Source organism: Lemur catta, chromosome 1, assembly GCF_020740605.2.
Source record: "Lemur catta isolate mLemCat1 chromosome 1, mLemCat1.pri, whole genome shotgun sequence".
Taxonomy (NCBI): domain Eukaryota; kingdom Metazoa; phylum Chordata; class Mammalia; order Primates; family Lemuridae; genus Lemur; species Lemur catta.
Genome location: NC_059128.1, coordinates 75,784,225 through 75,800,180, shown reverse-complemented (window position 1 = coordinate 75,800,180; position 15,956 = coordinate 75,784,225). Strand labels below are relative to the sequence as shown.

The 15,956-nt window shown below is 36.6% G+C and overlaps 1 protein-coding gene across 1 annotated transcript in view; it reads left to right on the top strand.

Annotated features, from left to right (window-relative positions):
- The window catches only part of INO80 (INO80 complex ATPase subunit), a 115,680-nt gene that overhangs the window by 5,251 nt on the left and 94,473 nt on the right, over positions 1–15,956 (top strand). Inside the window, exon 2 of the mRNA XM_045536394.1 lies at positions 15,544–15,729. Coding sequence (XP_045392350.1) covers positions 15,587–15,729 — 143 coding nt within the window. The 5' untranslated portion in view covers positions 15,544–15,586. The remainder of the gene's footprint in view (positions 1–15,543; positions 15,730–15,956) is intronic.

Genomic DNA, 15,956 nt, shown 5'->3' with positions numbered 1-15,956 from the left:
TTTCTTATGTTTTTAGAGGAGAGGTCTTGCTATGTTGCCCAGGCTCGTCTTGAACTCCTGTCCTCAAGTGATCCTCCCACCTTGGCCTCCCAAAGTGCTGGGATTACAGGTGTGAGCTACTGTGCCTGGCCAGTGAATACTTTTTGATCCAACCATAAACCATTTCTTGAGCATCTGCCATGTTCAAGGGACTGTATGAGTCTGTGGGGCATACAAGGGAATCAATCCAGTTGTTTATGTAAGTGTAGAGAGTTCAGAGTGGCTCTACAAAGGTAAACACACTATTAGGCAAACTCTTAAGTGCCATGGAGAAGTATTAACCTAAATGTTTCTCTTGAGGTGCAGATATGAATTACCAGTACTTAGTTTTTTGTTTGTTTTTAAATCATATTGAGACATTCTTTTCATTTTTTAAAGGCCCTAAGCTGCCTTTTTAATAATCAACACTCTAGTGGCAGTGTAGGATAGCCGAATTTCTTCTAGATTCAGATGATCTGGGTTGGGTTGTTTTTTTTTTTTTAACTATAGATACAGATCTTAGAGACTGAGAAGGTTTGAATTTTAGCTCTCCCTCTTAACTTTGTGGCCTCTGGAAAACTATTTAAGCCTCAGTTTCTTCATCTGTTAAGTTAGGATAATAGTCCCTACATTGTAGAGGATAATCGTGAAAAGTAAATGAGTACATAGAAAATGCCTGGAATATTACCTGGCACATAGTGCTTTCAACAAGTGTTAAAGCAATTTAACCTAGAGTTTTAGTTTAAACTGTTGAGATCAGAACCTTTTTCCTGTGAGTAGAAAATATCTAATGTCTTTCTTTAGATAAGGCGGGGAAAAACACATCAATAAAAAACTAATTATATTGCATTAACCTTTGCGTTTATATAATGAATGCCAGTAGATGTTAATAGAAATACTTAAGATTATAACTCAAAGAGGCAGTGTTTTACAATATTAAGCTTTTTAGTTCAGGTTTTAAAATATTTCTGTCCAGGATGTCATTCTAATGTTAGTAATAATTTTCCCTTTTAGAATCACTCTTAGAATATAATAAGAGGTCAGGCTCTACAGCAGGGCTTGGGAAAGTTTTTCTGTAAAGGGTCAGATAGTAATGTCTTAGGCTTCACAGACCATGCCTTCTCTGTTGCAGCAGTTCAACCCTGACATTGTAGTATGAAAAGCCGTAGTCAATATGTAAGTGAATGAGTGGGACTATATTCCAATTAAATTTATAAGCACTACAATTTTAATTTTATATTTTCATGTCACAATTTTTTTTGTTTTTGTTTTCTAGCCACTTAAAAATGTAAAAATCATTCTTAGCTTACCCTTTACAAATATGGCCAGCAGGCTAGATTTGGGTTATAGGCTGTATTGGACCAGCCCCTGGCCCAATCTATCTTTGAAATGGGGATAATAATACTATCTACTTTATAGAGTTGTTAGAAATAAATTAGATAATCCGTGTGAAGTGCTTAACACCATTCCTGACACATAGTGTCTAGTAAATGCTATATATTATTATCATCTAATTTAACCCCCAATTTTACATTGAGGTTTTTGGGACCCTGAGAGGATAACTGTTAGTCCTAAAGCCTGTCTGTGGCTTGTCAATGGATTAAATCCACAGCTCTTGACTTACCAGCTTACCTTACCATGCTGCTTCCATCAAGGGTTGTAGTACTGTTTAATTCAGTTAAAATTACTGCTTGATAAAAAGTGTTCTATTTGATACTCTAATGATGCACATGTAGAACTTTACAGCATAAAGTATAAACTTTTTTTTTTTTTTGAGACAGGGTCTTGCCCTGTAGTCTGGGGTAGAGTGCAGTGGTGTCATCATACCTCACTGCAACCTCAAACTCCAAGAGGCAATCCTCTTGCCTCAGCCTCCTGAATAGCTGGGACTACAGGTGTTCATGACCACACCCAACTTTTTTTTCTATTTTTTTGTAGAGACAGGGTCTTGCTGTATTGCTCAGGCTGGTCTCAAACTCCTAGCCTAAAGCAGTCTTCTCACCTCAGCCTCCCAAAGTGCTAGGAGTACAGCTGTGAGCCACCTCGCCTGGCCTTGCCAAGAGTAAACTTTTAATGTGTGCAAATGTATATATTCATTTTTTTAAAGCCAGTCAAATTTAGCAGTGAAGGGGTTGAATGCCAATTTTAGTGACACTAATGTTAAGTTCTGATAACCCACTACCATTGGACCAGCCTGATGTGTGCAAATTTAAAAAATCATTTAGGAGGTCAAAGGATTTTAGGAACAAATGCAGACTGTGACAAAAGAATCTAACTGTATCATACCCTAAGGGAAGAGGGGAGGAAAATGCTGATTTAAGTAACCTGGAAATGAGTGGAATCTGTGAGACAAAAGGAACTGCACATAAGCACTTAACTCTAGTTGATAAAGGTATGTCCCATAGGGGTACAGGTTAACATTTCTGATACTTACATGCATGTATACTGCAATTGAACAATTAAGTAAATGGATGGCAGGAGATAGGCTTCTCGCTGTTGGAGTGGGAATTTACAGATAAGAGCAGGAGGCTAGAATGATTCATGTGGTAATACAGTAGAGGTGGAGATATCAGTAAGGACCCATGTTTACATGTAGAAATATTTGTAGATATATGTCCATACTTGAGTTAATAAACACACATATATTTCCATGTTTTGTCAGCTGAGAAAGTTACAAGAAACAAGACCTAGGAGCATACCTGGTGCCCAGATCTTAAGTTTCTAATACCATTCTCCAATAAAAGAAACTAGGGCTCCTTGAAGAAATGGCTGATACTAGGCTTGGGGCAAGAAATATATGTATAAGATGAGCCTTGAGCATCTTGTAGTGCCAGAAAGTAAGGAAGTGCTAAACAATAATAGGTAGCAACAACAACTCCACATTAATGGGGCTATGTCAAAGGAGGCCGGGAGGCCGGGCATGGTGGCTCACGCCTGTAATCCTAGCACTCTGGGAGGCCGACGTGGGAGGATCGCTCAAGGTCAGGAGTTCAAGACCAGCCTGAGCAAGAGTGAGACCCCGTCTCTACTAAAAATAGAAAGAACTTAGCTGGACAACCAAAAATATACATGTAGAAAAAAGTAGCTGGGCATGCATGTGTATGCCTGTAGTCCCAGCTACTCTGGAGGCTGAGGCAGAAGGATTGCTTGAGCCCAGGAATTTGAGTTTGCTGTGAGCTAGGCTGACACCATGGTACTTTAGCCCGAGCAACAGAGCCAGACTCTGTCTCAAAAAAAAAAAAAAAAAAAAAGGAGCATGAGAACCCTCTGAAAGAGCTCACAAATGGGCCAAAGCTGGAACAATTTTGAGCAGTGAAATAAAGAAGTATTGGACTATAACCCATAGTATAAAATAAATATATGAATCTATATTGATATAGACAAATGACTGAATAGTTTAAAGTACTGCTTGAATTACTCCAGTGGCATGGTTTCATGTCCTGGGAGCCTCTGATTTCCTGGAGGTACTTCAGACGATATTGGAGTAGTTAATCTTGTGGGGCTTCGGAGTCGGACTTCTTGGATTCCAATCCTGGCCCACTCTGGCTGTGTACCTTGGGCAAATTATTTAAGCTCAGTTTCTGTATCTGTAAAATGGTGGTTGTAATCATATCTATCTCATATAAGGTTTAAATGAGTTAGTGCGTATATAAAATGGACATGCATATAAAATGTTTGGCACATAGCTCTCAGTAGAATGTGTTACATGTAGCCTCTTTATTACAGTAGTATTTGATAAAATAAAAATTTTGGACCCTGCTTGTAGTTCTTTGTAATGGAAGCCTCCTCCCTCCCCCCAGCCAACTTCTTGTATAGAGGAAACAAATCTAATATTAATTTAACAAATGTTTGTTGACCACCTAGTTTAATGTAAACTTACCTCCTTGTTCAGATTGTTAGACCATGTAGTAAAGAGAATGGAAGTAATTTTATTTGCTATTAATATAACAATCACAGGTCTAAGTGGCTGAAATATCTAGAGATTGAAAAGCAGGATCCAATTAGTGTATGATTCAACTCATGCTTATTTACAGATGGTTTATCTCTGGGATGAATTACCTGAATTTAGATTTTCAGTATTCCTTTGGAGAACACAATTCTACCCAGCTTCTCTGTTACCACCCACATCAGTTAAGTGTGTCCATTCCCAAATTGAAAACTGACATTTGGTATAGTAATAAATATAAAATCAAATTTTAGAATATCAGTTGGTTTTCCATGTCTTTTTATATTCTCAATAATAACCTCTCACTATCACTTGTGTAATAATGGAGGATTGGCTATATTGAACTGATAACTAAATTTCCCCAGTACTTTGTGTGGGATCTCTACATTTCACAAGTGACTACCAAGTAAGCTAATGTTATCTTTCCTTTGCTGAGGAATGAATTGAGCTGATCAAAATTTTCTAAGCTTTGAATTCAGTCCTTTAAATTATCTACCCCCAACCCACCCCCTACCCCCCCCAACCCCCGAAGTAAACAAATAAATTATCTCTCCTACAGAAGCATATTTTTCTCAGCTATCTCATTCCCTGAATAAGGTAAGTGATCTCATGGACATAGTTGTCAAAGTTGTTGAAGTCACTGATTCTTCAGTGAGAGGGATCTTTTTGTTTTTAAATTTTTAATTGAATAAATTGTTCTGCATGTTGGGTGCCTTTTGTCAGAAGACTTATGAAATAAGCCTAGGGGCTACCAACATAGCCTAACTTTAAAAAAAATTTCCACGTGAAAGGTCTACCAGCTAGATCAAGAAACATTCCCCCTGCTTTTGGACTTTTTGATTTAGTAATACTTAGACCCTAAATACCTCATAAATAAGGATTAAACTTGTTTGACCGAATGTTCTGTCTGAACTCCTGTTAGGCAGTTGTGCAAATAAGGCAATTTCTCTTATTATTCTGATGGTTTTTTTCCTCATCTTCTTGGAGATATTCTTTTAGGAAGTTGAAATGATTCTTTCCTAGAAGAAAGCAAATGCATTGCTACTGATTTTGTTGTCCTTGGTAATATATTTCATTTGGGGAAACAATATTCAAATTTCATTAAGGAAGAAAAATAGGGAAGGGAAACAATATGTGAGCACTTCTTAATTTCTCATGATATACTTAGGTGGGGCAAAGTATTTTTCCTTTGCTATTTTAGAAATTTATGGAAGGGCCATTTTTTTTTTTTTTTTTTTAGCCAGGAGTTCTTCATTCCATTTAAAGTGCAGGTATTATTTTTATCCCCAGCACTTTGTGCTCTGGGTAAACCCTAGGCTTGTTAGATTGCTAGACTATTTCCATGCTTGTCTAGTGATCCCTTTGGTTGAGCAGGTTGTTTCTGACCTCCATGTTCTACGGTGGAGTGGAGGGCTCTGTCTGCCTCCATTCCTTGAGGGCAAGGTCTTTTGCGGCTTGTGTTTGGTTCAGTGTATGATACATGGCAATCTGTTGGTAAATATGAGCTTTGTGATTTTATTTACCTCTTATTTCTTATGGGTAGGGTGACCAAATTATCTACCGGGATTATTCAAACCTGTATACTTTCAAAAATGAAAGGAGGCCAGGTGTGGAGGCTCAGGCCTGTAATTCCAGCACTTTGGGAGGCCAAGCCGGAGGATCACTTGAGGCCAGGAGTTCAAGACCAGCCTGGGCAATAAGAGACCTCATCTCTACAAAAATATTTTCTTTTTTTTTAGACAGAGTCCCGCTCTGTTCTGTTGCCTGGGCTAGAGTACCATGGCATCAGCCTAGCTCGCAGCAACCTCAAACTCCTGGGCTCTAGCAATCCTCCTGCCTCAGCTTCCCAAGTAGCTGGGACTACAGACACACACTGCCATGTTCGGCTAATTTTTTCTATTTTTAGTAGAAACAGAGTCTAGCTCTTGCTGAGGCTGGTCTCGAACTCCTGAGCTCAAGTGATCTTCCTGCGTTGGCCTCCCAGAGTGTTAGGATTACAGGTGTGAGCCACTGCACCCAGCTAAAAAATTATTTTCTTTTTATGGTTAGTGTTTTTTGTGTTCAAAGCAAATTTTACCTACCCCAGGTCACAAAGATATGGTCTTATATTTTTCTTAGAAGCTGCATCATTTTAGCTTACATTTAAGTCTATGATTCATCTCTAATTTCATTTTTGTGTATGTTATGATGTAAGGGTTTGAGGTTCTTCCCCCCCCCCCCATACAGATCTCCAGTTGTTGTAGCACCATTTATTGGAAAAATTTTTCTTCCTTGTTGGATTGTTTTAGTGCCTTTGTCAAGAATTAGTATGACCATGTAAATGTAGGTTTCTTTCTGGACTCTGTTCTATACCATTGGTCTATTTGTCTGTCTTCATACCAATACAATATCATCTTGATTACTGTGACTTACAGTAAGTCTTGAAATCAGATAGTGTAAACTCCAGCTTTGTTCTTTTTTCAAACTTGTTTTGATTATTCTACATTCTTTGCATTTCCATATAAATTTTAAACTCAACTTGTCAGTTTCTTTAAAACCCTTGATTTTGATTGGAAATGTGTTGAATCTATAGATGAATTAAGGGAGAATTGATATCTAACAATATTCCAATCCAAGAACATGTATTAGTAATACATATAGTAATATATCTATATCATAGATATAATTCCTTTGTCAGGTACATTAATAAAGGACACCTGTAACTCAGTAAGACTACAATTTTTAAAGAAGTGTTCAAAAAGCTTCAACGGACATTTCACAAAGTAGGTTATACAGATAACCCAAACCATATGAAAAGTTCTCAACTTTATCAATTATCGAGGGTGTACAAATTAAAATCAAAATGATAGACCACTACCTACCAACATAGTAGAATGGATAAAAAAAAGGTTTTTTTCCTTTTTTTTTTTTTGAGACAGGGTCTTGCTGTGTTGCCTGGGCTAGGGTACAGTGGTGTGATCATAGCTCACAACAACCTCAAACTCCTGGGCTCAAGCAATCCTCTTGCCTCAGCCTCCCAAGTAGCTGGGACTATAGGCGCGTGCCACCATGCCTGGCTAATTTTTCTGTGTTTTGTAGAGATGGGGTCTTGCTCTTACTCAGGCTGGTCTTGAACTCCTGGCCTCAAGCAGTCCTCCCACCTTGGCCTTCCAGAGTGCTAAGGTTATAGGTGTGAGCCACCACATCCAGCCACCAATATTTTTTTGAGATGGGGTCTTGCTGTGTTGCTCCGGCCATTCTCAAATTCCTGGGTTCAAGCAATTGTTCTGCCTCAGTCTCTCTGGTAGCTGGGACTACATGCGTGCCACTGCACCTGGCTAATTTAAAAATTTTTTGTTATTACTGTATTTTTTTTAGAGATAGCATCTCTGTGTGTTGCCCAGGCTGGTCTCAAACTCCTGACCTCAGGGGATCTCCCACCTCAGCCTCCCGAATAGCTGGCATTACAGATGGCCAAAATTAAAAATTATAACACCAAAAGTTGACAAAGATGGGAAGCAAGTAGAACTCTTACACATTCTTGGTGGTAGTGTAAAATGATAGGACCATTTTGGAAAATTGGTGATTTTCTTTTTGAGACATGGTCTCACTCTGTACCTGGTTTACAGTGCAGTGGCGTTATCGTAGCTCACTGCAACCTCAAACTCCTGAGTTCAAGCAATCCTCCTGGGTCAGTAGCTGGGACTACAGGCGTGTGCCAACAGCCTACCTAATTTTTCTATTTTTTGTAGACGGTGTCTCACTCTTGCTCAGGCTGGTCTCGAACTCCTGGCCTCAAGCGATCCTCCCGTCTTGACCTCCCAGAGTGCTGGGATTATGGGCATGAGCCACTGCGCCCAGCCTAATGGATGGTTTCTTACAAAGTTAAACATATACCTGCCTGTGACCCAGCAACCATTCCCAGAAATTTACCCAGAGAGAAATGAAAACCCAAATATCCATCAGTATATAAGTAGATGAACAAATTGTGTTCTGATTCACTACCAAAAAGGCGTGAACTAGTAATACATATACCAACAGGTATGAATCTCAAAAACATGCTGGAAAAAAGAGTACATAAATTATGATTCCCTTTATTTAAATTTCTAGAGCATACAAAATTAATGTGTTGTGATAGAAAACGGAACTCTAGCCTAGGCAAAAGAGAGAGACCCTGTCTCAAAAATAAATAAGTAAATAAATAAATATTCTGGATATTATTTCTTTATCAGATATATGATTTGTAGATATATTCTTACATTCATCATTTTCTTTATGATATCATTTATGGTGCTAAAGTTTATTTAATAAAATCCCATTTATTTTTCCTTTTGTTGATTCCGCTGTTAGTTTAGTATCAAGAATTACCTTTCCAAGGTGATGAAGATTTATCCCTATGTTTTCTTCTAAGTGTTTTATAGTTTAGCTATTAAATTAATTTCTGTGATCTCTTTTAATTTTTGTATATGATATAAGGAAGGGGTTCAGTTTCATTTTTGTGCATGTGACCATCCGGTTGGCACAGCACCATTTTTTGATAAACTTTTCTTTTCCCATTGATTAATTTTTGACACCCTTGTTGAAAATCAGTAGACTCTATATAAGGGTTTATTTCAGGACTCTGATTCTGTTCCATTCTCTATAATTAGCCTTATGCCAGTACCACACTGCAGTAGCAGCTATGTAGTAAATTTTGTAATTGAGAAGTGTAAGTCTTCCAACTTGTTCTTTCTCAAAGATTGTTTTGGCTACCCTGGAGTCCTTGCATTTCCATATGAATTTTAGGATCAGCTTGTCTATTTCTGCAAAAAAGCCAGCTTAGATTTTGATAAGCATTATATTGAATCTGTATGTCTTGCTATCTTAACAATATTAAATCATTCAACACATGAACATGAATGTCTTTCTGTTTATTTATGTCTTTTAAAATTTCAACAATGTCTTGCTGCTTTCAGTGTATGTCTTGCATTTCTTTGGTTAAATTTATTTCTACACATTTTGTTGTTTTTGATGTTATTATAAATGGAACTTTCTTAATTTCATTTTCAGATGATTCACGGCTAGTGTATAGAAATATATTTGTATATTGATCTTGTGCTCTGCAAGATTGCTGAGCTTATTAGTTCTGATCAGATTTTAGTGGATTCCTTAGATATATCTGTATATAAGGTATCATCTATAAATAAAGTTTTACTTCTTTCTCTCCAGTCTAGGTGTCATTTATTTCATTTCCTTTCCTAATTGCCCTGGCTAGAATAGAAGTGGTGGTGAAAGTGGACATACTTGTTTTGTGTCTGATTGAGTCTTTTGCCACAGGTATGACGTTAACCACAGGTTTTTCATAGATTTTCTTTTATTGGGTTGAGGAAATTCCCTTCTATTCTTAGTTTATTCAGTGTTTTTATATTGAAATTATGTTGGATTTTGTCAAATCATTTTTCTGTATCTATTGAAATGATCATATGAGTTTTGTCGTTTATTATACCAACCTTGCATACGCTAATGGTGTGTAATCCTTTTTATATGTGGCTGGATTCAGTTTACTAATATTTTGTGGAGGATTTTTGTTTCTATTATAAGTGATATCAATTTTCTTGTGATATCTTTGCTTGGTTTTGGAATCAGGGTAGTATTGACCTTATGGGATAAGTTGACAGGTGTTATTTCCTATTCTGTTTTTTTGAAGAGTTTGTGAAGGATTGGTATTAGTTCTATTTCAAATGTTTGGTAGATGTCACTAGTGGAGCCATTTGGCCTTTGCTTTTCTTTGTGGGAAGTTAGAAGCATTACTTTTTTTATTTTTTTTTTTAGAGGCAGAATCTCACTCTGTCACCCAGGCTGGAGTGCAGTGGTATCATCATAGCTCACTGCAACATCAAATTCCTGTGCCCAAGTGATCCTCCTGCCTCAGCCTCCCAAGTAACTGGGACTACAAGTGTGAGGAGCTGTGCCCAACCTCCCCCTTTTTATTAATAAAAGTTAAAAAAAGCCAGACTCAAAACTGTTTGCTAGACTGGGCTGCCATTTGAACAGTGCTGCTTAGCTCGTTTTCCTCCAGAGATAGTGTGGCTTTCTCTCCAAGTAGATATCGTTATTAGACTCTTCATTTGGAGAAAGGTGTAAATCCTCCCTCAGGTATGAATTGGTGATTTGGGACCCTAATCTTGCACCATATATAAAAATCAACTCAAAATGGATGAAAAACTTAAATGTACTTGAAACCATGAAACTATTAGAAGAAAACGGTAGGGGAAACGATTCAGGACATTTGTCTAGGCAAAGATTTTATGGGTAAAACTTCAAAAGCACAGGCAACAAAAACAAAAATAGACAAATAGCACTATATTAAACAAGAAAGGCTTGCACACAGCAAAGGACAAACAGTCAACAGGATAAAGAGACAACCTGTTGAGTGGGAGAAAATATTTCCAAATGATTTCTCTGAGAAGGGCCTAATAGGAACTCAAATAATCCAACAGCAAAACCCCCAAATAATCCAATTAAAAATGGGCAAAGCATCTGAATAGCCATTTCTCAAAAGAATGCATACAAATGGCCAAGAAGTATATGAAAAAATGCTCAACATCACTAATCATAAGGGAAATGCAAATCAAAACCACCCATAATGAGGTATCATCTCACTCCAGTTAGAATTGCTATCATCAAAAAGTCAAACAATAGGCCCGGTGCAGTGGCTCATGCCTGTAATCCCAGCACTCTGGGAGGCCGAGGCAGGAGGCTTGCTTTAGCTCAGGAATCGGAGACCAGCCTGAGCAAGATCAAAACCCCATCTCTACTAAAAGTAGAAAAATCAGCTGGGTGTGGTGGTGTGCACCTGTGATCCCAGCTACTTGGGAGGCTGAGGCAGGAGGATCCCTTGAGCCCAGGACTTTGAGGTTGCTATGAGCTAGGCTGACACCACTGCATTTAGCCCAGGTGACTGAGGGAGTCTCTATCTAAAAAAACAAAAAAAAACAAAAAAAAACAAAACAAGACCAAATTAAAAAGTCTGAAAATAACAAATGGAGGCAAGCATGTGGAACATCCTTATACACTGTTTGTAGGAATTTAAATGTATGTCCATCAACAGATGAATGGATAATGAAAATATGATCTATATGCATAATGGAATACTATGCAGCCATGAAAAAGAATGAAATCCTGTCATTTGCATCAACATGGATGTGCCTAGAGGACATTATGTTAAGTGAAATAAGTCTGGCACAGAAAGGTGTATATACCACATGTGCTCCCTCATATGCTTGAGCTAAAAATTGAGTTTTCCGAGAAGTAGAAAGTAGAATTCTGGTTATTAGATTCCAGGAAGGGTGTAGGGGGAGGGGAGGACAGGGAGAGATTGGTTGGTGGGTACAAAGTTATAGCTAAATGGAAGGAATACGTTCTAGTGTTCTGTAACACTGTAGGTAAACATGGTTAACAGTAATTTAGTGTATATTTTCAAAAAGCTAGAAGAGAGAATTTTGAATGTTCATAACACAGAGAAATGATAAATGTTAAGGGTGATGGATAGGCTAATTATCCTGATCTGATCATTGTACATGTATCAAAATATTACTGTATTTCATAAATATGTACAATTATGTGTCAACTGAAAAAAAAGGAAAAAAAAATTGGTGGTTGGTAGAGGTGCACTGCAGGTTCTTATCTAGAATAGAAGTATAATAAAACCTTGATCTCACCTGCCCAATATTTAATAGCTTGTCTGAGATACAGTTTTTTAAATTTTATTTTATTTCATTTTATTTATTTATTTTGAGATGGGGTCTCGCTATATTGCCCAGGTTGGTCTTGAATTCCTGGGCTCAAGGGATCCTCCTGGCTTGGTCTCCTGAGTATGAGAGACAGTTTTTATAGAAGATTTCCAGAAGGACAGTTCTTGAATTCTCTTGTCGTTGTTCACAAGGGTGGTTATGAATGATTGGACCCGTTCTGCTACTTTTGAATCTTTTGGTTGGTTTTATTTAAACTGTTGTTTCCAAATCATGTATCCAGATGGAGCTGGAGGCCTGTGGTCATTAAACTACAGATTATCTTTATATAGAATGTAACATTAGAACCAGAGTTTTGTAGCCTTGACATTTAAGACTGTGGATAAAAAAGGAAGTTAATGTAGTCCTTTGTAAAATATCCGAAGTAAATAGATTCATGAGATTTGTACTCCTTCCTCAAATAGTTTATAGTTTAGTAAGAGTAATAAAGCATGCATGTAAACAGTAAATTCAGATCATGAACGAGTGACAGAAATTTTTGTTGGACAGTCCTCATTTACCTAAGACATGCTTGTGGTTAAATGAATGTGATCAATTTTTTGAATTTGATAGTAATTTTTTTTGACCTAAGATTTGCACATCCTGTTGACACTAATTCTAATTCAATAAATGTTATCACTGTTTTCCCCTTCTAAAGATATGATTGGATTTAATTAATAATGTTCAACTTTTCACAAAGATGTTAAATTGCCATCTCAAAACAAATTGAAGATTGGTTTTATATTTAGACTTATATAACTGGTTATGTGAATATATTTAAATACTAGGGAAATCCCTTCACTGTCTCAGACTCACTGGTATTTTAATTTGTGTTCATTAGCCTGTTAAAGGCGAGGGCTAGAGATAAGGTAGCAATGTTTACTTTATATTTTTGGTCCTCATTATGCCAATCTAATTCTTTGTGTCTACTAAAATGTTGCCTCTTATTTACTGAAAGGTGTTTTAGTGTGGTTTATGTGTATTATCAAATGAAGAATGTTTAACACTGCTCACATTTTATAGACAATCTATAAGGTTAAATGCTTTTAAAAGTCAATATGACAAGCAATAGCAAATTAAACTTTTGAATTCTTTACTAAGTCAAACTGAGTTATAATTTAGGATTGTCTTTAAATAGCTGTTCAAAAACACATAAAACTGTAGAACTGCTGTGTATGTGTGATTGGTAATGGCGCTTTTACCAGCTCATTAGAATGATTAAAGTAGAGGAGATACACACAAATTTAAAAATTATGTGTGATCATAACTTAAGATAATTAAAACAAAATCACAGATCATGGAAAAAATTGTGGATGGTGGTAATGGTTGTACAATAATGTGAATGTACTTAATGTCACTGAATTGTACACTTAAAGTGATTAAAATGGTAAATTTTATGTTATGTATATTTTACCACAAGAAAGAAAATAATTGAACACTTGAGAAGTATTATTACTTGGCTCTCCAGATAAATCATTGTAAGACTTCTTGTGGAGATATGTCAAGAACTTCATACTTGTAGCACCTTTTCTTTTTAGTCTTATGGACTATACATCACAACTGCCATTTCAGCCATCAATGGTGATATGCTACAAAGGTTATTCTGGGGTAAATTAAACTACAGAATTGATGTGTACTAGGTGTCACAAAGGAGTATATATCGAGCATTGTAGGACTGTATAAGTAACTATGATCTTTTCTCAACAAATTGGTTTTGACTTCATGTTCACATATAGCCTGTTTACTGAGGAGTGAATTTTGAAAACATCCCATTCTTTTTGAATGACACAGTGTTACATTTTAGTCATACCTCCTTAATTAGGATCATTTTCATTATCAGGTCAAATAAATAGAGCATGAGATCAATTGTTTATAATAAAACTTCAGGAAGAAACCAAGCAGGATTTTATATACTTATAATTGCATACATCAAGGTGAATTATTTCCTGTTTCTAATTAAGGGAGTTTTACTGTATCTTTAAAACTCAATTTCTTGAAATCTTCAGGAATTGGTATGTTAGGTCTCACTTTGAAAAGGTGAATTTATTGAAATCTTTGAAGTATTTTTTAACATTGTTTTTTCTTTGTATTATCAAGACTGAATTTACATATTGTGAAATTTACCTCGTTTAATTGTACAGTTTAATGTCTTTTAGTGAATTTACAGAATGGTGCAACCATCATTATAATGTGAGTTTAGGACATTTTTTATCTCCCCCCAAAAGTTCTCTCATACCCATTTACAGTCATTCTGGTATGTACCCCCCAGCCAACCACTAATGTACAGACTTCCTTTTCTAGATATTTCATATAAATGGAATAATACAAGATATGATCATTTGTGTCTGGCTTCTTTTACTTAGCATAATGTTTTTGAGGTTCATTCACATTGTGCATATGTCAATAGTTTGTTCCTTTTTATTGCTGACTGGTATTCCATTGTGTGGATGTGTCACATTTTGTTTATCCATTCACTAGTTATGGACATTTGTATTGTTTCACTTTTTGATTGTGATGAAAAATACTGTGAACATTCACATAAAAGGTTTTGGGTGTATGTATTTTTATTTCTCTCAAGTAGATATCTAGGAGTGGAAGTGCCAGGCTATGTGGTAAATTTATATTGAGCTTTTAAGAAACTGCTGTACATTGTCAGAGTGACTATATTTTACATTTTCACCAACAGTGTATGAGGGTTTCAGTTTCTCCACATCCTCCCCAAAAATTGTTATTGTCTACCTTTCTTATTGCAGATATTCTAAAGGATAAAATGGTATGTTGCTGTAATTTTCTTTTCTTTTATTTATTTATTTATTTTGAGACAGTCTCACTCTGTTCCCCGGGCTAAAGTGCCATGGCGTCAGTCTAGCTCACAGCAACCTCAAACTCCTGGGCTCAAGCAATCCTCCTGCTTCAGCCTCCTGAGTAGCTGGGACTACAGGCATGCCCCACCATGTCTGGCTAATTTTTTCTACATATATTTTTAGTTGTCCACATAATTTCTTTCTATTTTTAGTAGAGACGGGGTCTCGCTCTTGCTCAGGCTGGTCTCGAACTCCGGAGCTCAAACGATCCTCCCATCTCAGTCTCCCAGAGTGCTAGGATTACAGTCGTGAGCCACCACACCCGGCCTTATGTTTTTATATAAATTTAAGGATCAGTTTATCAATTTCTATAGCCTGCTGGAATTTTGATAGGGGTGGTATTAAGTCTATAGATCAATTAGGAAATAATAATTTTTAACATTGTCTTAAGTGGAAAGATTATATTATGAAATTTTAAAAAATTAGAATAAGAGAAGTCAACACAAAGATATTATGATTGTCTTTAAAGCTTATTAATAGTTTGTTGGATTGGGAGTTTTTAAAAAATAATTTATGGGTTATTGTGTACTCACTGTATGTCAGATGGTGGGCTAATTGCTCTAAGTTTTCTAAGTATTTAATCCTGACTTAACCCTTTAAGTCTTTGAAGATGGCTTGTGGTATGGATTTGGATAGTTGTTTGTTCATAGTTGTTAGTAAATGTTAATTGTGAGGAGAAAGGAAAGTGGGTGCACATTTTAAGGTACAGTTTCAAATAAAATCTATGAATTTTCATTGTGACATATGGCACTATTTCTATATTTTGATGTTCTTCCCGTCCTCCTGCATTGTGTTAGGAGGCAGTGTCTAACAAGGGCTTTATCATGCTCTTTCTACAGACTACTATCTTTTCAGTGTCTTGTGTTCTAGAAGGTCCGATTTCACTTTCAGAACAAGTAGGCAAGAGAAAGGGAGAATGTATTCTCTTGTAGCACTTCATCTTTAACTACTTATGTCCATTCTGCAGCTGTGCAGTCGGAGGCCCTTGTGCATGAAGACAGATTTGTTCTATGGCCTCGGAGTTGGGTGCCGGGGACGATGGCGGCTGCACTGAGCTGGCAAAGCCCCTCTATCTTCAGTACCTGGAGAGGGCCCTCCGGTTGGACCATTTCTTGCGACAAACATCAGCCATCTTCAACAGGAATATTTCTAGGTGTGTTATTCTATCTTTGCAGTATAATGTTTAACCACATTTCTGATTTCCATCATCCCTATAGATTTTTGGATTAAAGTATTTTAGGATTTTTGTTATGTTTGGTATATTCTTTTCCTTCTTTCAAATAAAACATATTCAACTTATTTAAAGGATAGATTTCTGCTGTAAAATGTCCAGTTCTTCTATCTTAAATTAGAATATTTTGATGGGTCAGCTGTGATTGT